At 40.3% G+C, this 25,110-nt stretch overlaps 1 protein-coding gene across 1 annotated transcript in view; it reads right to left on the bottom strand.

The window, feature by feature from the left end:
• Positions 1-25,110, bottom strand: part of BMPER (BMP binding endothelial regulator) — a gene marked incomplete at both ends in the record, with an annotated part of 142,987 nt that overhangs the window by 55,100 nt on the left and 62,777 nt on the right. Inside the window, 5 exons of the mRNA XM_079538534.1 lie at positions 3,572-3,617; positions 8,956-9,060; positions 11,306-11,446; positions 12,066-12,175; positions 15,474-15,573. Coding sequence (XP_079394660.1) covers positions 3,572-3,617; positions 8,956-9,060; positions 11,306-11,446; positions 12,066-12,175; positions 15,474-15,573 — 502 coding nt within the window. The remainder of the gene's footprint in view (positions 1-3,571; positions 3,618-8,955; positions 9,061-11,305; positions 11,447-12,065; positions 12,176-15,473; positions 15,574-25,110) is intronic.

Below are 25,110 nucleotides of genomic sequence, written 5' to 3'. Positions count from 1 at the left end.
TAATATTTCTATAAATACAAATATAAAGGATCTGCATACAGGAGCAGGTGAAAGTACCGACCTTTTAGTCCTAAGGCTGGTTGGCTGGATCCAAATGCCTTAAGTTTGGCTCAGTGCTATATGTCAATTTACAAAGATGCTGAATGATTGGTGAACAAAAGTTTTTGCCCTCCCCCCAAAAAAAAAAGGTCTTTACTACAAAATTAATCATACATCCTACTAAACCTAGATGACCGTGGTACTCTTTGAAAAAATCCTTGTCCACAAGACCTAACAATGACTTAGGTATGACTGTGTTAGAGGTATTGATAATGATTACAATATATCTGCACAGTCACAGCAGGAAGCATTACTGCATGCTGTAATTTCAGCAAAGGCTATCAATTCTTCAATGTCAAGAACAAAGATTTAGCCTCCACTGCAAATTCCCAGCTTGCTCTGAGAGCAGTCTGTTAATATTATTTGAATTAAGGCTTAGTGCTTTCTTTTTTTAATATGAAAATGACCTTGCTCTAACACAGGATTACTAATTTATGGAATTGACGTCAGTGGTGATTTTTCTAAATCAAGTCCAAAAGAGTACATTTCATTACATTTTTACAGCAGAATAAACTAAACTGTTGAATTTTCCACTGGTATGACCACTGTGTTTAATTAGTGATAACTGTACACCAGCCATGGAGCTTGAACAGCAACATGCCAAAACCAACCACAGTTAACTTCAGCAACAGTAGACAAAAGGGACTCCCTAGTCCGTTAGGAGACAAGGTACTTTTTCTCTCTGCAACAAACTGCTTTGAAAAATAACCCTTTGATTTTTTTCCTTTTTTTTTTTTTTTTTTTACAGTTTAAAATGTCTCCTTTAACAACTTTTCTGTTTTTGACCCACTTCGTAGAAATTGGCTGCATTTAAACTGTACTCAGAGCTCTCCTGTGTACAGTATGTTCTCGTACCTCCTATGTTGTTTTTACTTTGGAAAATTAATATCTTCTGATCCAACAAATATGTCTGGTGTGTTAACATGTGGAGAGAGGATCAGTACAAGTGGGTGGGTGAGGGAAAGGGCTATGCATCTGCATCTTATCAGGAATAGGTTGAATTGGCAAAGTTTCTAACAACTGGACTGCGATTGTGATCATCATTGAAACACTTATGATTTTACCTGTCAAAATGCTATGATGAGATTTACAGCACTTCTAGCACAAAGATGGAATTAATTCCTTGCAAATGGCTGCTGTTAGAATGCTAATGGCTACTGGTGCTGTATGAGAGCAGGTATTTAAAGTCTTTGATTACATCAACTAATAAAAGCTTGGAATTACTTTTAATCATAAAGCCTTAGAATCAGATCAGCATTTGTCCTCCTCCAAATGCTAAATGTGCCCATAGTGAGACACCTCTCCACAAAATAATCCATTTCATGTGCAACAGAGGAACATACCACTACAGGACAGTCAGTTTGCCTCCCAGTCATATACAGAGCCAGTGCAATGTAGACCCATAAGGAGAGGCTAAGAGAACAGGGTTGTTTAGCCTGAAAGCTTTGGGAGAACCAAGAGCAATCTGACCGTACCTGCACATAGATTACTGAGAAGATGGAGCCAAGCTCTTAATGGTGCTGCACAGCAGAAGGACAAGAAGCAGCAGGCATAATTTGGAATAAGGGAGATTCCAGCTTGACATAAAGAATAAAATTTTACCATGAGAAGGGGCAAACTTTGAAGAAGGCTACCCAGAAAGGTTGTGGTGTCTCCATTCCTGGTAGTTCGAAACCCCTGGCTGAATATCATAGTCTCAGTCTGGTGCTGAAGGAGGAAGCTGGCTGCAGACCTTCAACTGTCAAAAACTCACAAAATAACTGGACTTATCAATTTCTTTGTACTAGAGACCTTCCAGATTTCAGGAAGGTTTACTGCTTCCTCACACAGTGGACCAATGCATTTGAATTGGGGGAGATACTCTAATGGCTGCTGAATCAGAGTCCATGGTATTCCCGTGGTATCCCTAGAGTTCTCTCTGCACGCTTTTTAGTGGGAAAAAAAAAAAAATGACTGCTTTTTAAGTAAGATCAAGCATCTGCCACTTCATTCATAACAGGAATGTAAATGTAACATAGTCTGCTGGCTGCTGATACTCTCCCCTTAATTTCATGTTTTAAAGTCATGACCATTCTCTTATATCATCAAGAAGTTCTGAGTCTAAGGTCATCTGGCTCCTATATGAGGTATTTTTACTTTAAACAAATATATTTTTTGCTTGCTTCCCCCATGAAGCAGCTGTCACAAGTTATCGTTGTCTAGCAGGATTTCTGCTAGAAGGAAATGCCTTCTTCATAACCACTTACAACAGAGGACCTTCAGCACTTTGAGGGAATGGATGGCCCCACTATTTACCTCCCTCTAACAGTAAACTGCTCATATTACAAAAGAGCACATCAGAAAGGCTAAATGAGACTGAACTGTAAGAGCAGACAAGACAGCGATCAATAAATTCATGACACTAATAATATGTCATGTTCAAGCAGAGCGATAGGGAAATGTCTTCACCCTTGAAACTGAGCATACATAAATTCAGTTGCTAGTCAGTTCAATTTTTCATTTCTCCTTCTTCTTGGTATCTTTATTTCAAGCCTATTTGAGTTTGACATTTGTATTTCACTTCATTTTGATACTGAAGAATCCAAAACTAGATTTATTACAAGTTACATATTCAGAACAGTGTGGAAAAAAGTAGTAAGTTAATAGAATTTGTCTGCTTTATGTTCTATCCAGAAATGAGTAGATCAGTAAAAACAACTTGACTTTAGACAAAAGAATAGGAAACATTGTTTAAAAATAAACCTGTTCCTAAATCATAGAGCCCCACTTTAACATTCAGTTCCTATTTAGTAAAATACTTAAATACATCCTGAAAGAAATATATAATTGTATCCTGATAACTTCAGTGAAGACAGGTCTCCATGTTGATTTAAATAGGATAATCTTAAGGGTAAATATTTGTGCAAGTAGGATTTGCTAGCTAGGAAAGATTGCAAGGGATATGGGAAGATAGTCATTCCTGAAGAGAAGAGTAAAAGAATAAAAAAAGGTGATGGTTGAGATAAACATCACACAGATAGAAGAACAGCTTCCTACTGCACTTTCCATTGCAGTTATGCAAAACTATTGAATTATATGTGCACTTTGATTGCTTCCCCTCTCTTGCAGAGTGGGGTTGTTTATTTACAGGTATAAAAGTCACCCAGTCCTAAAAAGTACAACTCTGTATACATTGCTTATTTAACTACACACAGATTTCACAGGCCAAGTATGTCCTTCAAAGAGCAACGCCTCAGATTTAGCACAAATAGTGACACTTGGGGGGAAAAAAAAAAAAGAAAAATAGATTCCTTTTTTCGGGCATTTTATTTAAAATTCATGGACTTATAGGAAACAAACTGTAGCCAGAAAGAGTCACCTGCCCTTTAAAAAGAAGATCTATAAAAAGAAGGCAGAAAGCAAACATTTCTACTATATTTATTTTCTTTCAAATAATAGAAAAGAATTTTAAAAATGTGAAGAACGAACTTACTTTCAGTGCAAATAGGACAGCATCCTTTTCTGTTCAGGATTTTACCCTAATTGGGAGAAAGACAGGCTGATTTAATGAAAGAGTTTTTTGGAGCAATGACTATGTTATTTTGTAAGGCTGGATAAGCTTTTGAAAATAGTTTAAGTTGTGTTTGAACTCAATGTCCTGGTTACAGCTTCAAATATCAGGTGCTAAAAACAGACAGAACTATTCAAAAAGCTTCCTGGCAGTCTTATTAGAAATGTAATACTAAAAGACTTCTCTGTTAGCAGTCTCTTTAGAGAGTGTGAGAGAACTTTGGGCTCACGTATTCACAGATATCTAAAAGCAGACTAATTGTTTACTTACCAAGATCACCACCTTTTCCCACCTTCCAAAACGCATGTATTTCCTAATGTACCTATGGACACTTATGCAATCTGCAGCCCTCCACACCCCACCACTCTCCCATGCCCTCAGATCATTCATTTTTCTACAGAAATGAAGGAAGCACTACTAGATACCAGTTTGGCCAGATTTCTTTCATGGCTAAATCCCACAGTACCTCTTACCAGATTGTATTACCAATCTCAGACCAAATTGCCTGATGAAGTAAATGGGCATACGTCCAAAGACATGCAACATCTAAAAATAAAAAGTCTGGTCTAATCACAGGATCATAGATGAAAGTCTGAAGTATTTACTCACCTCTTTGCCCATGACAGTTTTATTTATAGTTGTGTTTTACACAAGGTTGGCTAGAAGTAGGAATCGCGCTTCTTTGTACATAAATTCATTCTCTTTTTCAGTCATCGTCAAATTAAAAGATGCTCTCTCTGATTTTACTTAAATTCCCAAAAGCTTACCATCAACTCAGAGGATAGGCCTGGAAAATTTCAGACTGAATGATATGTTTTTCCAAGCAGAACCTGGCAGGGGTTGTAACAGAACTAATGGTGATATTGGAGCTCACCCACATTCTCGTAAGGGGAAGGAAGAGGCATATGGAGTTGTGCTGTTCTCCGGCACCAACACTTCAGTCCAATGGTAGAACCGTAGCTGAACATAGAAAGTCCCCTTTGTGTGACCAGTGGTCTTGTTCTCCACCAAGCAGGCAAGCAAGGAGTGGCCAGTAAGAGGGAACAAATGGAGCTGCAATATCGTTTGCTCCAAACACTCTCAGCAGTAGAGAAACGCTCACAAGGAAGGGGTGGCAGGTCCATGTGGAGACAGATGCAAGCTGTATTGCTACCTAGATTGCTTTCTGCCAAAAACGCTGCCAAGCTTTGACATTGTGCACCGGGGAGAAATGAGCTCAACCAGGAGATGAGAGCTCATCGTCATCATCAGGGAATAAAAGTTCAGCGTAAGCTTGTTCTTGAATGTGCAACTGCACATGGAAAGAATGGATTTTAGGCATGTTCTGGAGTTGAGAAATGAAATGGATTTGAGTTTCACTGGTGCGCGGGCAGTGCTTAGACATTTGTGTGGCCACCAGGTCCCAGAACAAAGAAAACTACTGAGGACCAGGCTGCAATGAGAAGACCTATCAAGCACCTGCTAGCACAAAACCCTTTTAAGAAAGAACCAGTAAAACTGCACAGAAGTACAGAGCTGGGCAGCTTTTATTTGTACAAAAGGAAGACATGCAGCTGAACACCACACGCTGCACACCGTAGCCTTACCTCTGTTTCAATAAAAGAGTTGAAATCATCAGCCAAGCTGGAAGTGGCAAAAATTCAAGTGAAATTGGAATCTCCAAGGCAGCCTGCTGAGGCTGGTTACTTGAGCCACCATGTTGGCCTGAGATCCTGTTTTTGTCTTGTAGAATAAGGAAACCCGTTATTGCTAACATGTGCTGCAAGAGTTCGTTAGCATTGAGGGTTCCCTTAGGAGTGGGCTAAGTGATGTGATCCCATTTTTCCCTATGAATATTTATAAGCAGACCACATTTGAGTCTATTTGTTTTCTGGGATTTTTCTTCTTTTTTATGAGGTTTTCAATTTTATGTCTGAGGTTTTGGGTTTTTTTTCTAAGTCAGGACTAATTGAGGGGGTTGTTTGGTTGTGCAATAGCAACAGCTGTTGTTTTTTTGTGCCTCATTTGGCACCAGAGTAAAAACAGCAACTTTTTGTTTGTAATAATAACAGATGTGTATAACATTAAATGCTGTCTGTGTTAAAGATGGGAGAACATGTTCTGAATAAATTTTCAACTCTCTTCAAGTTCATGGGTTCAAAATTTACCCTCAAAAATCAAACTCTGAAAATATCTTCACATGCCATGAATTTAATTCTATTAACTTTTGAGCTCTGGACATCAGGAAAGGTTGTGTGCTGTAAAATTCAACAGCCTCTCCTCCATAAGTACAAAAAGACCTCCATGACCAGTGACCATTTCCACAAGCAGGCATTATTAGTGGGGAATGCAAAAGCATAAGGAAAAGAGGCAAGGAGGAAATAGATAATCATGGATAATAGAAGGAAGATGGCAAAAGGAAAGCAGGAGGCTGGAGCAGGGCTAAGGCAAGTGAATAACAAATTAGGTAAGAAAAGGTCTAATGGATGTCTGAAATTCAGTCTTGCCAAGTGTTGAGATTACTCCATTTCTGTAAGGCATTTAAACACATGTTTAAGCAGACATGGAGAACCTTCAGCAAGACTGGACACATGCTTAACAGTGTTGAATGGGGTCTAGCATGCACCACACCTTGCAGGCTGATGCTCGAGGTAACTGAGAGGAAATATCAACATAAAACCAACTGCCAGAAATCCAGAAACAGGAACCACAACTTAACAGGGCTCACTAGAAGCCCAAGGAGGACTGATTTTACTATAGCTATGACAGGAGCAATTAAATTTGCAAGAGATATACTGCCCCTGCTGCAGATAAAAGCAGCTAAGAAAAAAGCTTCCTATAATTACTGATACAGAATTAAACATTTCAAAAAGAGAAAAATAAAAGGAATGAAAAAACGTGCCTAGCTCTATGAAGACAAGAAACGGCAGTAACAATCTCTTAAAATATGGCGGCCTGCCACCAATAGAATGAATAATACAAATGATGGCACAGTACTAGAAACTCCTGCTGAAATGCCACTTTGAATCTTATCCTTTCAAGAAATAACTGACTAAAATCTATGTTGATAAATTAAATAATACTCCATCACAAAAACAATGGAATAAAGAAACAAAAAAAACATTTAAGTCAAGAAACAATGTCGTAAGCTGCTTTGTGAATCCTCAAACCTTTCACACTCAGTTGTGTGTATCCTAATGCAATATTAATGAGATAACTGTATGTAGACTGACACCCTAAGGGGCAAGCAAACAGCATTTTACTTCACAGCAGCCTTCTTCAACAGCCAATAGAGGCTGTTACTACCAGAAATATTGGTATGAGAGAACAAAAAAAATGGAGTTCATTCCCCTACAATTTTCAGAGACAGCAACATAACCCTATTCATGATATCCATGCTTTCAGTATCAGAATCACTAAAATATCTTTATCTTGAATAATATGGTGTGTTTAATTAATGTTTATAGATTTATGACAGTATATCTCATCAAAGAGCGTAGCACAGATGAAAAGTGAAAGATTTACATCCATTAGCATACATTATTTGCCTTAAAATTACTTGAGGTGGTATCCATTTGGAATAGGAAAATAAATCTCTCTGGAGTTTACATTCCTTCTCTTGCTTGTCTTTCTAATATAGATCGAAAGAGCAGAAATATAGCTTGTATCTGTGGAGGAGGGTGGTTTCACATGCAGCTTGTTGTGGGTTCCATTTTAAGAACGGAAACAGGGTGACTGGTTAGCTGCTAGAGGGAAGGGCTCTTCAGGATAACATAATCTGATCTTTTAGCCCTGAGGAGCTGAGCCTTGTCTGAAGAGTCAGCTCAGAGGTTTAGTGCAGTTAAGGGGTTTGCATTAACCTTGGAACAGTTCCTGTATCAGCTGGTTGGTACACCAGTCAGTTTGTACATCAGTCAGTTATGGTCCCACAGGATTGCAGATGATGAATTTTTACCCAGTACTGTTTTCACTAACTTGTCCATGAACAGTGAATTCATTCACAGAAGCCACTTTAGTTGATTATCTCAATGCCATAATTCATATAGGGTAGTGCTGAAGTGGTTTATTTCACTTAAGAATTATATTATGTCAAACTAGTTATTTGATCTCAGAAACATCTTGAATGTTTGAAATGCATCTTGCATGGGGAAAATATAAATGAGATGTAGTATGTGCCAGGGTCAACAACAAAGAATTTGAGGAGACCGGAAGGGTCCAAGCTCTCACCTCCTGCTTATGCTGTGAAAAGCAAGGAAGCCTGATCACCATGGGCCTCATCTGGCTCCCAGAAGAGCTCCTTTTTTTCCTATTTCCTGTGTGCAGTATCTCATATGAACCTATTAACAAAACTACCCTGTGCAGCGAGCACCAGAGTGACAGGAAAAGACTGTCCGCTCTTCTGAGGATGCAGTCATCACTCCTGCAGACCACTGGCACAGCAGAAACAGGAGCACTGTGGTACAGGCATTTTATTCTACCACAGCTTCTGGCTGTCAAAAGTTCAGGCATATAAAATTTTACAAACTAAAGTTTGTCATTTAAAATTTTATACCTAGGTGTCTGTGACTCATATTTTCCCGACTGGCTTCCAGGACAGAGAGGGAAACACTGAGAAGGTATAATGCTAACCACTTGGCTCTCACTTCTGCAGCTCTGTTCAAAGATCTGACCTTACATGAGGTGCTATTTAGAGCTCCCTCTTCTGAAAGCTTGGGCCATTAAACAAAGTAATTTGTTAGTGACCGAAATCCAAGAAACAAAAGCTGATTTTACCTCAAGGTTTCATACGCTAACTTTTGAGGCAGTTAAGTAAGGCACAATTGCACCACACTCTGGGTTCACTTCAGACATTCAAATAATTTTTTTTCAGGCTGAAACTTCAGACAAAGTGGCGTAGTTTGATTGAAAATTTTTTATTTCATTTAATTTGCCTGTCTAACCAAGTTTCAAGCCTCATATGCACTAAGAAAAGGAAGTCCAAGCTTTTGGTGCTTAACATCTGCAAGCTAAATGTATGCTTACATAGTCATCTCACCACTCTACAAAGCTACATATTATAAATGAAAGAGATGTTGTACTCCAGGTACTTGAGACAAAGTAAGGAGGAGAAAAGGAACACAGTCTGCAGAGCAAAGACAGAGGCGAGAAGCTCTTATTCAGAGTAGCAATAGCACACTTGGAAAGCACCAGCCTAAATTAATATGCCATAAAATCTCTACTTTCCAATCTATGTGCCCCAATGCTATGCATACACTTCCAAGAAGCACTGACAAACATAATGGTGGTGAAAAGCAGAGAAGAAAGCCACGCTCTTTTAAAAAACTCACTTGAGGACAGCTGCTGACTGGAATGCACTGCTTCTTGCGACACACTGTCTTGCCTTTCACACAAGCACAGATGGTGCAGTTCACAGAGGACCACATCTCTCCATCCTGCAAGAGGGAACATGATCTAGTATCAGTTGGGGTGGCAACAGGAAGATATTTCAGCAATGTATCGTTGCACAAGAAGGGATAACTTTCCCTGTTGGCATTATGTCATTGTTTTGTCTATATTATTTTAAGGTCCACATCCAGTTGTATTAAAGACAAAGATCAAATTCAGAGGGGTGTTCTTCCCTTCAGCCCTCCAGATCCAGCATTTATTTTTCCAAACCTAACCAAATCACACTGGCTCTTTCCATCAGTGTCCTGATCATCTGCATTGTTTTCTCTTCAGTATGAATCTAAGATATGATCACACCTCCCACAGATTTTCATTTAAGCTGACATAATTAGAAAAAACCTGATTCATTTGGTTGAGTGATGTCTTTAAGTTGTTGCACGTGAAAGTATTTGATTAAGATGTCAGCATATAGTGAATTTATTCCCAGATGCAGCAGTTTGGCTTAAGGCAGGAATGGTTGAATAATGAATTCTAATTTAGATTACTTACAGCACTTTCATAGAGACTTGATCTGCTAAACATCTGAAAATGTTTAGAAGAGATACAGGACTGAACTCCTCAAATGCATAGCAGGTAAGAGTCTACAGCTCTTGAAGTATTAGGTGCAGAGCAAAATATGGTCTTATCCTCACTTACTTGGGAAAGACTGTCTGTGGAACTGCCCTGGCTCATTTCTCCATAGCGCTTCATTTGCCAAGTGTGGTTCCTAAAACATTCTGTCTCACCCACTTACAGTCTTGTGCTAGGCTGCTTAGAGCCAAAATGTGCATGTTTTCTGTTTGCTGGACTTCTGTGAAGAAAGGGTGAGGATAGACCTGACAGGAACAGAGAAGAGGCAGTCCAACCAAACAGCTGTGAACAATTATGTGCCCACCTCAACATGACATCCTGACCAGAGAGAAAAATAGACTATATCCAAAGTGCCAAGGAGTCCAACTTACTCAGTGCAACACGCACAGCTAAAGGCTGTCTCTCCACTGTCCTGTATGGCCCCGCCACGTTAAGATCGCCTCATGTTTCGGAGGCAGCATGCATTCTGGTGCACTTCTATTGACCACTCTCCAAGCATCTGCTATGGTATCAGAATATTTCACAACTAACCGAACACAGCTACCGTGATTTTTGTTCCATAGCCATTTTTGCAAAGGAGGGAAAGTTCTGACTGCCCAGTCTCCCAGTGAACCTGTGCCCGTTCTACTAGTGCGAGGCCATTAACTTCAACTGAGCTACACCAGATCTATCTTTTCTTATACAGGGCAAGAAATAGATGTACTGCCTCTATTTTTTCTTATTCAATATAATGCTTAGTAATATAATAAATCTTCACGAGAAGCAGACTGTTTTATCTGGGTGCCAAAGAAGCAGGCACTTGTTCTTGAAGCACAATAGTACCAGTGTGAAGGTTCCAATCAGATCCAGTATAGTCTCAGTCTACAGTAGGTTCGCATGTAATTTCCAGAATAAACACTTCAGCTATGTACACAAAAGATGGAAAAAATGGGAAGCAATTCTGGCTGAGCAAACGAAGTATTCGCATGGGATTTAACATTTGATCTGATTCAAGGGGCTCTTAATTCACAGATGGCCCATAAGGTGACAAAACCTTTTTCTGACACAGTGTTAAAAAAAACTGCACCACTTGGAAAAACATGCGGGGTCTCAGTGACATGAGAAGTGTTTTGCAGAGTATCCCCTGTGATTTGAAAACATTGAGTGAGAGCGCAGTAGGTAACTGTTATTATACGGCTATCCCAATATGAGATGTCAGAGGTGCTGTCCTCAGCAGAGCTGTGAAATTTCAATGAGTAACTTTCAGTCAAGATGAACTTTGCACAGCTCCTATTGCTCAGCTGTGGAAGAGACTGCCTCAGCCGATAAAGCCTACACACCTCTCAAAAGTATCTTATCCATAAGTATCAGCATTTGCTTGGGAAAGCAGAACATAAAAAACTCATACTAAAAATGCATTACTTGTCCTGAAACAGAAGCTGGGAGAGGCACACACATCACAACAAGGAGGAACTAGTCTTAATTTCTGCATATCAGCAAAATCTGCAGAGACTCCGATAAAAATAAAATAAACAGCTGGCAAATTTTGCTGTGCTTCGCCTCTGAGCTGTTCCATCATCTAAAATGATGGTGAGCATTCTGCTAAAAGCAAGTCACGACACTGACTTACAGTAAGCCTATGTTGTTTCAGCATCTACTCTTAAATCACACCTGAAATTGTACCTGGAATATCTTATTTCCAAACTTGCACACTTTCATTTCTTCAGGAGCGATGTAGGAGACACATTCCTTGCAGCAGTGGCCTTGGTTTTTATTGCATTCTCCAGGAAGCAAGCACCTCTTCTTACATATCACTGTTGAATCCTGGATAAAAGGATAACAGGAGATCATTAAACCATCACCTAGGTCTTTCTGCTCCTATGCATCCTTATCAAAACATTTCTGCTTGCTCAGCCATTGCATCCAAGCAAGTTAAGAGCTCAATTGCTTTGGATAGATCAGCTCAGAGAAAACAAAAATAATTTACTGGATTAATGGAATCTTTTATGGTCTGTGAAGCGCTCTGTTTACCTGCAAAACGTTGACTCAGATCTGGCAACACTTTGTCCCTAGATAGGTGCAAAAGCACATGTAATCACAGTCACGCTAGATCAACTGCATACAATAATCACTTCCCTTTAGCAGCAGTGTGTTAGCTCACCACGTGGTGTGTTAACTCTTGTTGCAGCGCAATGCAAACTCAAAGGTCATATAATCTGCGTAACTTCATTTCGCATCACAGTGATAGGCATCACGTCTAAACTGAGGCACTCAGTAGCTTTTTAAACTTTCCTACACAACTGCAAGAACTCTTCAAACCCCACTCTCCAGGACCACACAAGATGCCAAAGCAGAACCCTATCAAGGCTTATAGTTCCACAGCCTTACAAGCTACTGCCAAGTCAGACAACCAGCACGCAATACCAAAGCACTGTGGGCTTACCTTGCATGTACACATTGTACAGTTGTCATAAATAAATGAGGATCCATTATCATACACATTGCTATGAAAGAGACAGCTTCCAAATGGGAGGTCAAACACTTTCCTCTGTCCTGAATATAAATAAACAATAATAGAAACAGAATGTGGTTGAAGAGATGCCACACTGACAACAAAAATAGTAGGGCTTATTGTCACTAGACCAAATCCATCTGCAATATGTCATTTGCTGTGTGTTTCCATTTTGGTGTGAGAAAATATGTACTTTTAACAGTTCTCTGTTCTTCTAGCACACTCATCTATACAATTTTACTGTGGGAGGGAATATTAATATGATTTATGACATGTTTATATTGGAAAAATCTTTCTTCATCACAAAGTGCATAGTGCAGCTACATGAATAAAAAGTAAGCACTCAAACTCTTAAGGTTTGTACATTTAAACTAGTTTAAACAGTCTTTAACTTAATGTAATAACTTATCAAATAAAGCAGACTAAACTGGTTTTAGCCTATCTGCCTCAGTGGTTCACGGCAGCCAAACTAAACCAATCCAGTAACACTGATGCAAAAAAATCATGCGTTGCCCAGTCTTATTAAAATAGCCTGGTGCACAATGTTTAGACATTGTTGCAAGAAATATAGGCATCTGCATAGTTTACAAGAATGAAACAACAAAAAATACTTTCCAGAACACACTAAAAAAAAAAAAAGGTTGTACAAAAGCAAGGCACTGCTTAGAGCACTGTACAAGGAAGATAGCATCAATAGCAAATGCTTCCTGAAGTCCTGCAAATCTACAAACACTTCAAGATCAAACTTGGAACACGTGACCAACATGAAAGATAACCACGGGGTCTTTACAAAAACACTCTGAAATCACTACACTTATCTTTCTGGTTTAGAATATCTTTACTGTTTACTTTTGGTGGCAGCTAACTAATAAGTTCTCTTAGAAGTGGTTGCCAGTCTCCCAGCTTATCATTTCTGAGGTCTGATGTTAAACAGGCATCAGTTCCAAGGTTGTAAGTGGGCACTATAAGTAAATACAAGTCACTAAGTACCAGCCCAATAGTTTAGCTCCTGAACTGCCGAATCTTGGCAGCTGGGATAGCTGAAGTTTGTCCCTGTGTTCCAATTTGTAATCCCTTCCTTTTCCAATAAGTCTTGATAAAAGCAGAGCAGCTTAAAAGAAAACGCTTCCAGTTTCCTCCAAGAAAAGAAGTGAACAGAAGGGTAAGCACACAGCAGAATCCATTGGATTAGCCTTAAGCTTTCACAAATATTTATATGCAAATAACTATTTTTTCAAAAGCTAAGAAATAATTGCTGTTGTTCAGTTAGACACAATTTCAATGCATCTGTCTTGTAAGTTAGGTACCTCGGGCTAATCTGTGCTTGCAAAACCAACTTCCCTTTTACCAAATATGCATACTTCAGCAAAGGCTTAATTTCTCATATGTTCATAAACATATGAAATCAGTTGAGGATGCTCAGTAGCCCTAAAAGGAACTGTTCCACATCCATGCACCACTTACAGGCGAAGCCAAGACATACCCCCATCTGTAACAACACATCTGAATCTCTATGTGGGGCCAGGACTTCCATCTCATAACTTACATCAGCAAGTGAGCAGAAGTCAAGCTCTCTCTCACGCTGTCTTGCCATGCCTTGCAAACCACCCAACACAATTCTGGGTGGTCAACCCAGTTCAAATAGTTGGTAAAAAAACAATGACAAAGGACTTATCCCTTAAAAAGATGTGGTGATGGAGATATTGGCTTAATGGTCGGTCAGCTTTGCTGGCTCATAACCACTAGTTAAACTAATAATTCAAGTCTCAGTGGAGTCAACTGCATTCTTCTAACATATTTATGCCGAGTATCAGAAATCCAATTGCAGGGAGGTCTTGCACACAATTCTTTAAAAACCATGCCTTGCCATCCCTGAAAACATATTTTTTTTCCCTACTGCTTTGCCCTTTGCTATGCATCTCTTGGCTCCAGAACTTTCAACATTTCACCGTGAGCAGACATTACCTATTCGCAGGTATCTGACACACCTTAATGTGATAACTGCACAAAATGGAAGTCACTGTTACTGGCAAACTCACAGACATTTCTAAGTGAACAAAAGCAAAGAAGAATCTGTGCAAAAATCCCTATGAAACAGTCAAATATCAAAGTTGGCTTTTGAACACTCAGATCAGAGAGAGGAAGATTCTGTTGGGAAAAACAGGAGGTGGAGAGGACAAGGGGAGTTTGCAGAAGGAAAAATGTCCTCGGCCAAAAAAGCAGCTCAGAAGCTCACTATTTGAACTGTTTCTCTCTCTATTTCACTCCTTACTCTTTTTCTCTCTGGTGCTGTGGTTAAATGTTCTGGGCAGGTATTTACTTATAGCATTTCTCAACTAGTAAATAAATAAGCAAATTCAGGCTTATTTCAAGTAGTCAAGAATGTTAATTATTCTGAGAAACTGGAACTTCCTATAGCTCACTGCCTTCTAGGCCAGTACTCTGTGCTCTTATTCCAACCCTAGAAACACACCAGTAGTGTTCTACACACTACTAACTACTAACTACTAACAGTAGTAAGTGTTTGGACAAAATGTCAAGGAGTTTCTGTCGAAGAACTGGTGACCAGCAGTCCTGAAAATTTGCAAAAACTTACTCATAATCTCATAGACCAAATTAAACCTAATTTATGTGGTAAGATCCTTGTTTATGGGGAACCATGCTTACGAAATAGAGGGTCACGTGCTGAGGAATGTTAACCTGCTAATCAGATGAAATGGCACAAGCAAATAAGGGCTCTCATGCACTTCTTGGCATGGCTTAGAAGAACTTGAACCTTCTCAGAGGTTTCTGACTTACCCCTTTGAAATGTGTTGGGAAAACATTCCTGGCTGAAACTGTGATTCCACCTTAAGAAGGCAACAATAAGGCAAATTCTTGAGTTCTGGCCTCGCTGACAACAACTTCTAAGAATGCAATTTCAGCCCAGAAGTTTTCTTTGACCTGCATTTCCGCAAAGCCAAGAATGCAAATGCACACTTAACCAAAAATCTGAGAGGGAGAGGCCTTTCCTTTTGTGGTGCATTCCAATGAAACCTTTCCTTTCGCCTCAACCTCCTTCACAAAACACATGTAATGAAGGTGGGAAACATCTCTATATCTGTCTCTCTATGCAAGCCAACTGGCATATACTCAAATGCTCTCCTGCAGCTGCTTGCTGAGTGCCATCCATCACAACTGCACATGCTGACCCTGAATACATACTGAAGCCTGTATATTAGAGCAACTCTGTTTCTTCCACCTTTCAGAATTTACCAATATTAAGATTTAGCAGTATTACCAACATACCATCTTACAAATTACATAAATTACAGAATTCCCAGGAACGTAAACACTCACCTAAGCATTTGGGGCAACACTGTCCTGCAGGAACGTGACTGAGGTGCTGGGGACACGAGAGAATGGGGCAGACTTCTTGGATGCATTGGGTCCTGCCACCCTGAAGGAAAATAGGCTCATTTAGGATAAAGCAAAATGTCAGGATGACACATCAAGTAGACACACCCACACAGACTGTTAACACAGACTGTTGAAAGCTTTAGCCAAAGCAGTTTTTGCCAAAAGAAATTTCTTCTTGCATCACACATGCGTGGAATGTGTACAACTGTCCGTTAGCACTTCCTGCATCACTTGCAGTAACCTTGGATTTTTTCATTCTCTCAATGTTGAAAAAAAAAAAAATAAATAGTGTCTTTATTTCTTGCTTTGAAAGTGAAAAAGCAAAACAAAGAATAAAACCACCATCCATTAACCTTTCTGGATGCTCAACAAAGTTATTGAGCAAGTTTTATTTCTCCCCTCCTGTGCCACACCCTTATAGGCTTGTCTGGAATGGGGATTAAGTATTGAAGCTGGATGAGAACAGGTGTTCTTCTGCTATGTCCCTGATTTCAGAAGTCAAATAAGCCAAAATAATTTAAGAAAGCACAATTTTGTTAGCCACTCAATCCAACCACGCAAACCCAGGCAGCCTGTTGCCTGTTTCCTTTGGAGGACTGAAAAATCAAAAGAGCACGTGAAATTTTCAGAATGAACGTGGCAAAAAATGAAATAAATAACCTGTGCTAGATACATCTTCATGAGCCAATAAATATCAGGGAAAAGAGAGACAGAAAGAACAGCAAAGAGAAAAGCACAGATATTTCTATAAGATTAACTGCAGTTAATCAGAAGAGATCTTTGTTGTCATTCTGCTGTGTCAGTACTTCACCATGCGGTATTCTCCAAGCATTCAACTCAGGACTCCATCAAAATGTGCTTCAAATGCTCGTAAGAGATGTCCAGGTTATTACACTTCAAAAATCAGCTCGCATTTGCCTCAGCAAGAGAAGGCAGTCTTTTTCATCTAGCCACCCTGCCTCATTTATCACTTAGAGCTGCACTTATCCTAACAATAACCTTTGTGTTCCTGGATGCTGAGACGGAAAGCTTATGAACAGTCTCCTCCCACACACATGCTGGATGCGTCTTGAAGCTCCCTAGGGAAAGATGGAAAAACCTGTTCATTTTGAAGAGCTCTGTGCCTGAAATGATATGCCATTCCGCTCCTAATGGCCTCAGTGAATCACATAAAAGCTTTTACATACGGGTAAATCCACATATGCACTATTACACAACATGCTGACTGTACCCCCATTCTATAATAAGTTTTCAGGCACTGGAGTCTACCTGTCCCATGGGGCTACCAAAGCATCCTGAATGCACATGGCTAAGGGCTGCTCATAATTCATTCACTGCTGCATACAGAAACACAGAGGTTATTGTAGGCTGAAATGACTGCTCTAAATTAAGGGTCAGACCAGAAACTTGACAAAATGAAATGAATTCTTCACTGAAGTTACGATGCTCTGGGAATAGCTCTGTAAGAAGAGACACAGGTGCAGGATGAGAGAATAAATATCAAAGAAGGTCTCTCCGGTCATTCTGCTCAGGGAAAAAGGCTAAGAGAAGACAAAGTTCAGACTCTGGTGATAACTCAATTGCAATTGAGTTATTGGAATTGCAAAGGAGGCCGCAGTCAGGTACCAGGATCAGGAATACAACCACAGAAGATAAAGCAGCGCTCCAGAATAAGTTGATTGCAGATCTTTTCTTGCAACTCTGCTTCTGTATCTAATAGCCATATCCCATGCCACTACAGAAACATTCTAGAGTCTTGCTTCTCTGACAGATGGAATCAAAGCTCAGCCTTACAAAATACTGAGGCATTGCCTTACAGTCTGTAGCATAGACTTTTTAAGAAATATATACGAAATGCCCAGGATAACTAGTGAGTGAAAAATATGAACTATTTCTTCACTTCTGTCTTTTGTTTACAGCTCCCTTTTACACCAGCAGTGATAACTGAACCAATGCCTCCTCTGCACAGAACTTTTGTCCAAGTCCAGTTTCATCTCTCTTCTTACTTCACTGTCACACTCAATTCCAATTGTAATGCTGCTAGAATTTTAACAGTGAAACAACTTTCTAGCTCATTGCTGCCTCAGGTATGCTCTTCTAAGTTTAAAAACCATCAGAGGGTATATATTCAAGAAGAACCAAGTAAGACTAACCCTACTTGCCCTTAAAAGTATTTAGCTTTAGTAATCAATATTCACAAAGTAAAAAATTCAGAGTGCTAGTTCACGAAGCAGGATTACCTAACATTGCCAGTTCCTTATATGGCATGAAATAGAATGGTACAGAAAACACAGTGTAACAAAAGTTCATTAAAAATGCAAGGGAAAAAAATAAATCCTGAGAGCAAAAAGATTGGCTCCAGAAAACATAAACCAGGATAAGAATTCCATAGTTAACACCTTGCCTCCTTCACCTCGCAACTACACCCACAGCTTTTAGCTCACATTTCCCTGTTGAGTGGAGCATCTCCCAGGCAGCCAGAATATTCCAGGTCTGAAGCAACACTTGCCAGTAAAATCAAACCGGAATTGGAAGCCAGTGCAGACCAATAAAGTACAAGCGACATCTGCTTCCTATGAGAAATACTATTCAAGAGCTAGGCAAATAAATTCTTGAGTGATAGTTACATGAAGCCTTAATCAGGATACTGCTGCAGTCCACAGTCTACTGGAGGTAATGGATTTCATAAGAAATCTGAGGTCTAGAGTGCAGAGGGTCACCTTCAAAGGTAGAAACAAAAACTTTATAATCCCTGCTGTCATCTCATACCTGCAAAACAAAGCAAGAGGACCCCTGGAACTGGCTTGGAGAGCAATATGGGCTATCATGTCTCAGCAGCTTCCTCACAGACACGGGAATGAGGCAAAGATGGACCAGCACTTTCTAACTCTCCCATGAAATTCCCCTCTTTGAGAAAGAGAACTGCCTTTGTCGTTCCTAAAAAGGAATCATGGAGCTATTCAGCTGTCTTTCCATCCACTTCTGACCCTGACTTTGACTATGATGCTTTGCTGTTCAACAGAGACACAAGAAACTCAGCAGAGACAAAACGTACACAGCCAGGCTGTGTCGGACTTTGGTAGGGACATGTGATGACAGAGAGGGTGTAGTTTTGGGACAGTCTACACACACACACACACACACGTGTAGTGTGTATGTAGCCTGTGTGCTAGGACTGATGGCGGGAAACATGTCTGCAGAAAAAAAACTGTCTGCCCAAAAAAACTCCTGAAGGCTGAAGAGTTGCTGCCATTAATCTGCAGAAGTCTTGGTCTTCTTGTATAATGAGAGCAAGAACAGTGACCATCACATTGAACAACGCCCTCAGACATACAGTTTAATTTTTAAGTTGTCCTGCATGGAGCCAGGAACTGGGGAAGAAAAAAGTCGAAGACATACCAGTACTTCTATTTCATTATGCCATAATTGTTAAGGGGTGTGACACCTCCTATATGAATTGGATAATATAGTCGCTTGTATATAATTCTTGGTTACCAGGAAGCTACATCTGATGTATTAATTATTGTGTGATAGTAAAGACATCCTCCTACCTTCCAAACATCCATTAAGTAAATAAAACTAGTCAACAACATTATGCAAACATCTTCAAAAGACCCCCTCGAATCACATCCTCATAAACTCACTGGGTTTACAGTCAGGTCTACAGTCCTTGATTTGTCTTGGAGGTAGCCTTCACGCACAGAAGTGAAAGGATATCATAACTGGGGACAGATGCCTTCATCTTTACACATCAGTATTTGAGGGTCCCTGCAAAAGCCACACGATGCACAGTGACAACTCCCTGGAAAGATCACTGGAGAGGGAAGTGAACGAAGCAGCAAAACAGTCCTCAGCACAAAAGCAAACAGCATATCAATCAGCACAACAAACAGGCAGGCAGACAAGCCAGAGCTTCCCACATCCCTGCAGCTAGATATGTTGTCTAGACGAGGATTTTAAAAATGTCTGTTTAGAAAATGCTGGATAAAATTCAGAATAAGGAGATCTTGAACTTTAGTTCAGCACAAAAGGTATTTAAAGTGCCTTGTGTGCACTTCATTTTTATACTCTGGATCCAGATGTTAAAACCCCGTTTTCTGTGGTATTGCTGCTATAGACAGGCTTTAGAAGAAGGTTCCAGTGGCAGCTTGAAGTGGTGTCCTAAGAACTGGTACCTGCAGCAAGTGCTCTGAAGAGCTCTTCTTCATTTTAGTGTCAGATCACGCACGTGAGTATGGTTACAAAATATTGTCTTAAATGTCTTAAACATCAGCTAAGTTCCATAAAGATTAGAAGTGGCAAACCAAGATTCCTGTGAATAAACTGCTGGAGTAACTTCTTGACAAAGTAAATGTACAATTCTTAAACTAGTATTTCTGTTTTCTTTGAATCTGATGAAAAGACATTCCTTGTCTTAGTCAAGAGAAGCCTAGAGAATTCCATCTATCTGCACCATCCCTCCCTTTATGTGCAGATTTATGGTACAAGTAATTAGATGCACTTCTTGTATAATCAACAAGCTGCATTAATTATACAGTTCAATTAGTTCAACTAATACAAATTCACATACCCAAGCATCTAGAGAATTGCAAGCGAGGCTGTAAAGCGTCACATAGTTGCAACATCTTGACCTAAAACCTCAATTCAAAGGCCCTTCCTCTTCTGGAAATCAATCAGTATGTGGTTGTATCCAGCTGCTGATGAATTATCTAAATTATTCATTATTTAGTAGTTCAGGGCAGGATGAAGCCTCTGAAATAGTCTCTGAAATAGTCGTGCTTTCAATCAACTAAATAGCATGTGTACAAAGAGACTCATATAAGCTCTAAGTCAACCCAGCCTTGCCATCTACTTGACAGCCAGGTTTCCTGGGGTTGCTGAGATGGAAAAAAAAATAACCCTCTCTTTTTCAGAGGGAAGTAGCATGCTGCATTTGTTTGCAAATGCATATTTGGAATATAATAGCATCCTCCTCTTGCAGGGTGAAATATGCAGTTCTGTGGTATGGTTCTCCACTTGGGAATCAAGCGTTCAGGTTCCAAAACACAATTTGGATCTCCTGCACGGGGAGGCGGAAGACCAAGGTATCTACTGCCATGGGTAAAATGGAACATTCTGGAAAATGAAATCAGGCTCTTTGCACAGTAGCTATCTTGTAGTGTAGAGCCAGAGACAGTGCTCCTAAAATTTCACAGTTCCTGGAACCACTGAAGAGCTCCTCAGGGAGGGTCAGGCAGAGCCCTGCTCTCAGCTGGGGGCTCAGCACAACCAGCACGTGGTCATATTTCTCTGGTCTCATAGCACCGTGCAGAAGTGTTGCTCGGATTATATTGCATCTGGCTTCACAGTCCAGCTGAAATCAAATTACTCGCTGACCCAACAGCATAAAAGCACAGTCTAGCAGCTGAGCAACCAGCAGCCCTCTCCCCTCCAGGGTTTACATTTTGAGGGCTTTTGGCTCTGTTTAAAGTAACATCGTAAATAGCCCCTCTTCACTTGGAAGCCATGAAAGGTTTAATCATAGCGTGTTCTCCTTTCAGGCTGATTTCCTAAAGAAAGAAGGCTTATGCAGGCACAAACCAAGCACACCTGTAGCTTGTGAATCCCCAGTCAGCTCCAACCACAAATGACCAAGGGACTCCACTGAAAATGGTACAGAGATATAATAACAAACATCTCAGAGATATTAAAATCTCAAGGACATCAAGTTGCTCCATGTCCCCTTAAAAACAGATGGCTGCAGAGAGCACAGAAACCTAGCTGCTTTCCAGAAGGGCCACAAGAAAGCAGCCTCAGTGTTAGGCAGCAGCTGGCTGTCTGCAGGGTCTCCCACACCCAACACCTTTGCTTGGTGCTCAAATCATGGAGGAGAGCTCAGATTACTGTCATTAGGGCAGATAGAGGAACAAGGGCTATGGAGGCAGCTCGTCTGTGGAGTCAGACCTTAATTACTTCAACGCCCAGGACAACATCTACTTTTGGGTTAGCAGGGGCAACGAGACATGAGGCAGGTCTGTATCTGATATCTACTGCACCGTTCCCATGAGGTGTGGCATTTTTTTTTTTCCCCTGACTTTCCTTTTTATTTAATTTTTTTTTTTTCTCCTTACAGTACCTGCAGAGATTCATGATACTTGTGTTCCAGACTGGCCTGCAATTGAGTGATGGTTTCTTCCAGCTGGAGCCCATATACTTGTTCTGCTTTGGGATCTGTTTTTTATTGATTGTTCTCCTCAGCAGTTGAACAGTCTTTTTCCAGGGATAGATCTGTTTCTCTCCACAAATCTCTCCTGCAAGCTGAAATAGCGTGTCTCACAAATGACTCTGTATTTCATTAGGTACTCTTTAATGTCTCTAAAGTTACATGCAGAAGCCAGAGCTTTCAACTCTGTAATATAAATGTCTATTCCTTCTTCTGCTAGTTGATAGCTAAAACAACCAACTCACTATCTCTCTACAGCTCAGAGATGTCTGGATTCACAGCACACCTCAAGCACTCTTGTGGGCTGTTTAGTTGTCCTGAACATCATTTAAAACTTACTTCTCAGAACTTTTTTTTTTTACCAGTGAGAGAGTATCTAAAAAGCTATCATCCTTCTCTCAACTCTTCCCATAACACTAATGCTCCATACCAGCTCAGTCTTTGTTTCGAACAAGTTTGGCCAGCATCTGAAATCAAGCTTTTATCTAGTCCAAATCCTTTCATACCACCTCCATTACATCCTGTCAATCTCCTCCTTTGCCGCAGATCTCACTGAACTGATAGCTGTCATTGCACCTTATTTATCTCATGCTGAATAGCAGTATCAAAAGTCTTCAGACCTGTGAAATTGAAACTTGCTGTTCATTAAGAGAGTGACTTAAAACACATGCCACAATTATGGGTACTGCTTCACACAACCTCCCAACACATCTTGGTGCTTTCTGTCAACCATAACTCTGTAGGCAGTGCTTTGTCCCCTAGATTCCCTCCAGCTGCTGCCCAGGACACACTCAAATAGTACAAAGTCATCTTTCCAAAAGCTGCTAGAAGCAGCGGAGCCAGGGATGTCACGCCACACAGCTCACCCTAGAGCAGCATGCCTTTTTACAGCGCAAGAAGGCAGATGAGCACACAATGCAAGAGGTTGATTTCAAGGTGGTACATCAGCAAGGACTGTATCAAAGACCATAAAAAACAGTGGGAGTTTTCCCATTGGTTGTCAGGACAATGCTTAGAGCACAAGACCTGAAGTTCAAAAGAACGATGCTGAAAAAATGAGGCAAGACATCTACTTTGATGGAAGTGGGCAGGGGGCAGCCCCACACTGCAGGAAGAGGCAGAGAGTAGCGACTTTATGGGGACAGTAGAAAGGAAGCAAAGACACTGGCAAGGAAATGATTCTGGCATGCCACTGCAGGAGAGAGTTCAGCTATTCATGATTAATTCAGCTGTTACACCAGAGGTCTCCAGTGAATACAGAACCTTTGCTATGAGCCATAAGATTATTTATTTCTCCTCTGAAAATTACTGTTTCTGTGAAAAAAAAATGCAATAAAACATGTTACTCTGGAAACTGACTATGGACAGATAAAATATTAAAAACCACTAACAAGAATCATCAGCTTATTCACCTTCCATCTCTGATAACAAGAAAGTTAGGGTTAAATTCAAGGGACTTTCCTAACTTCAGTTATTTGAAGCAGAGCAGTAGCTTTCTAAATCAGGTCCTGGCTTCTAGCAGCCGTGACTTTTCCCCTTAATCAACTGGAGGCTGCTTTGCTTTCACTGGCACTAAGAACAAATGAAGCACAGTTCAGTGGGTATACAGTTGTGCATATACACCATATCTGTATTTGCATGATGTTTCAGAGTCCAATCCCGATGCTTGCAAAATGATATCCACTGACACAGTGCATTTAAATAAATAGCACTTGCTTTTCCTAAGATGAATTTGCACAAAAGCTTTCATTTGTCTGTGTGCATGCAGAGTAAGTTCTGTGATACCGCCCTACAAGCTTCCCTACGTCCTAAAGAAAAAGGTAGTTCTATAAGCCCCACACTTTGTCAGCTATCTCTGCTGCCTTCCCTTCACCCCAATTCCAGTTCCTACATTTCTGCACAGCACTGGCCCCAACTCTGAGAACAGTTCTTCCTTCAGCACAATCTGTTTGCAGAGATATGCAGTTATTAAATCCCTGCAGTGTCCCAAGCGTGTTTCTTGCACACACAGAATATTAGTATCATTGTGGTCCTGAGAAAGGTGACAACTCTGACTCTCACTTCATCATCATTCTTTTAAATACTTGGTCACTACAAGAAACTCTACAGACGTATCCACAAAGCTTCGCCTCACAGCACTAGTTTTAAATAATTTTCCTTCAGTTATCTACAGAACTAAATTGCAAGACTAGAGTGAATTAAACTGCAAAATGCCCAAGTTTTGACATCTGACATTTTGCCCAAAAAATAAAAGCTTTATTTTTAGCAGTGTGGATAATTTCTTGTAGACAATTGAAGTTCCTTTCGTTGCGTGATTTGAAGCTTCATTTTTGGAGGTGTAAATGTCTAAATAAGGTCATGAATAAAACCAACTAAGGCTGTCCTTGGAAAAGAGTGCACAATTTAGAAGATGGTGCCTGCACACCTAACTTTGGAAGTGTTGTTTTTAAGTCAAAAACTGCCAGAATAATTCACACCAAGCCACTGTTCACAAAGAGAACAAATCTACTTCAGTGAGCCAGGAGAATGAGATACTGAAGAGGCTGACTTGATCCTTCACTGGCTGTTTCTACAACTTATGGATGCCACAGCCAGAGGGATTGATGATAAAACACACTGATATCTATAGGACATCTGTGATAATGATCCTGCTGTATGTAGGTCACTCCTACAAAAGCAATGCCTCTTACTTCCATGGAAACTGCAACAGACAAAAAGCACAACAGCACCATTTGATAGCACAATTCTCAACTATAAACACTATTTTTCAACACAGTCATCACCTCTAGCTAAACACTTTTGCCAGCAGTGAACAAGAGCCTGCATGCCATGCTTGTCAAAATCTGAAACAAGGATGGCAGTTTCACAGCTGCTACGATAGCATCAATATTATAGGAAAAAGTTGCCCATACAGTCCATCCTCCATTGACCCAAACAGAGGGAAGTTAGAAGGCATCAAATCCAAACTACACAGTGAATGTGGTAGGACAGTCCAGTCAAAACTGGCAATGTGCTCCACAGTGTTTAAACTGGTGCAGGGCCTGACGTTGTCTTCTTCTCTGGCCTGACTCTGGAAGTTTGAGCCTTCAGCTTAGTTGGTGTTGTGATGTACGAGTCATATGATGGTTTATCTGGGTTCCAGGAAATCCAGAAGGAGCTCTCCTGCCCTATCCCAGAAGACTGCACATTAATTTACCTGCTGAGTCTTGAACTTTTTCTTCAGTGGGAAAGTCACATGTCATCACTCCATGGACTGTTGTTTTGACACATCTTAACAGGAAACTTACTTTCAGCCTTGTATTTACTCAATAGATCCTGACAAACTTCCATACAGTATTTTTTCTGGTCCTGTGTGAACATCCCACCTGGAGCAAA

Source organism: Tetrao urogallus (genome assembly GCF_951394365.1).
Source record: "Tetrao urogallus genome assembly, chromosome: 7".
NCBI classification, from domain to species: domain Eukaryota; kingdom Metazoa; phylum Chordata; class Aves; order Galliformes; family Phasianidae; genus Tetrao; species Tetrao urogallus.
This window is presented reverse-complemented; position numbering and strand designations above follow the sequence as displayed.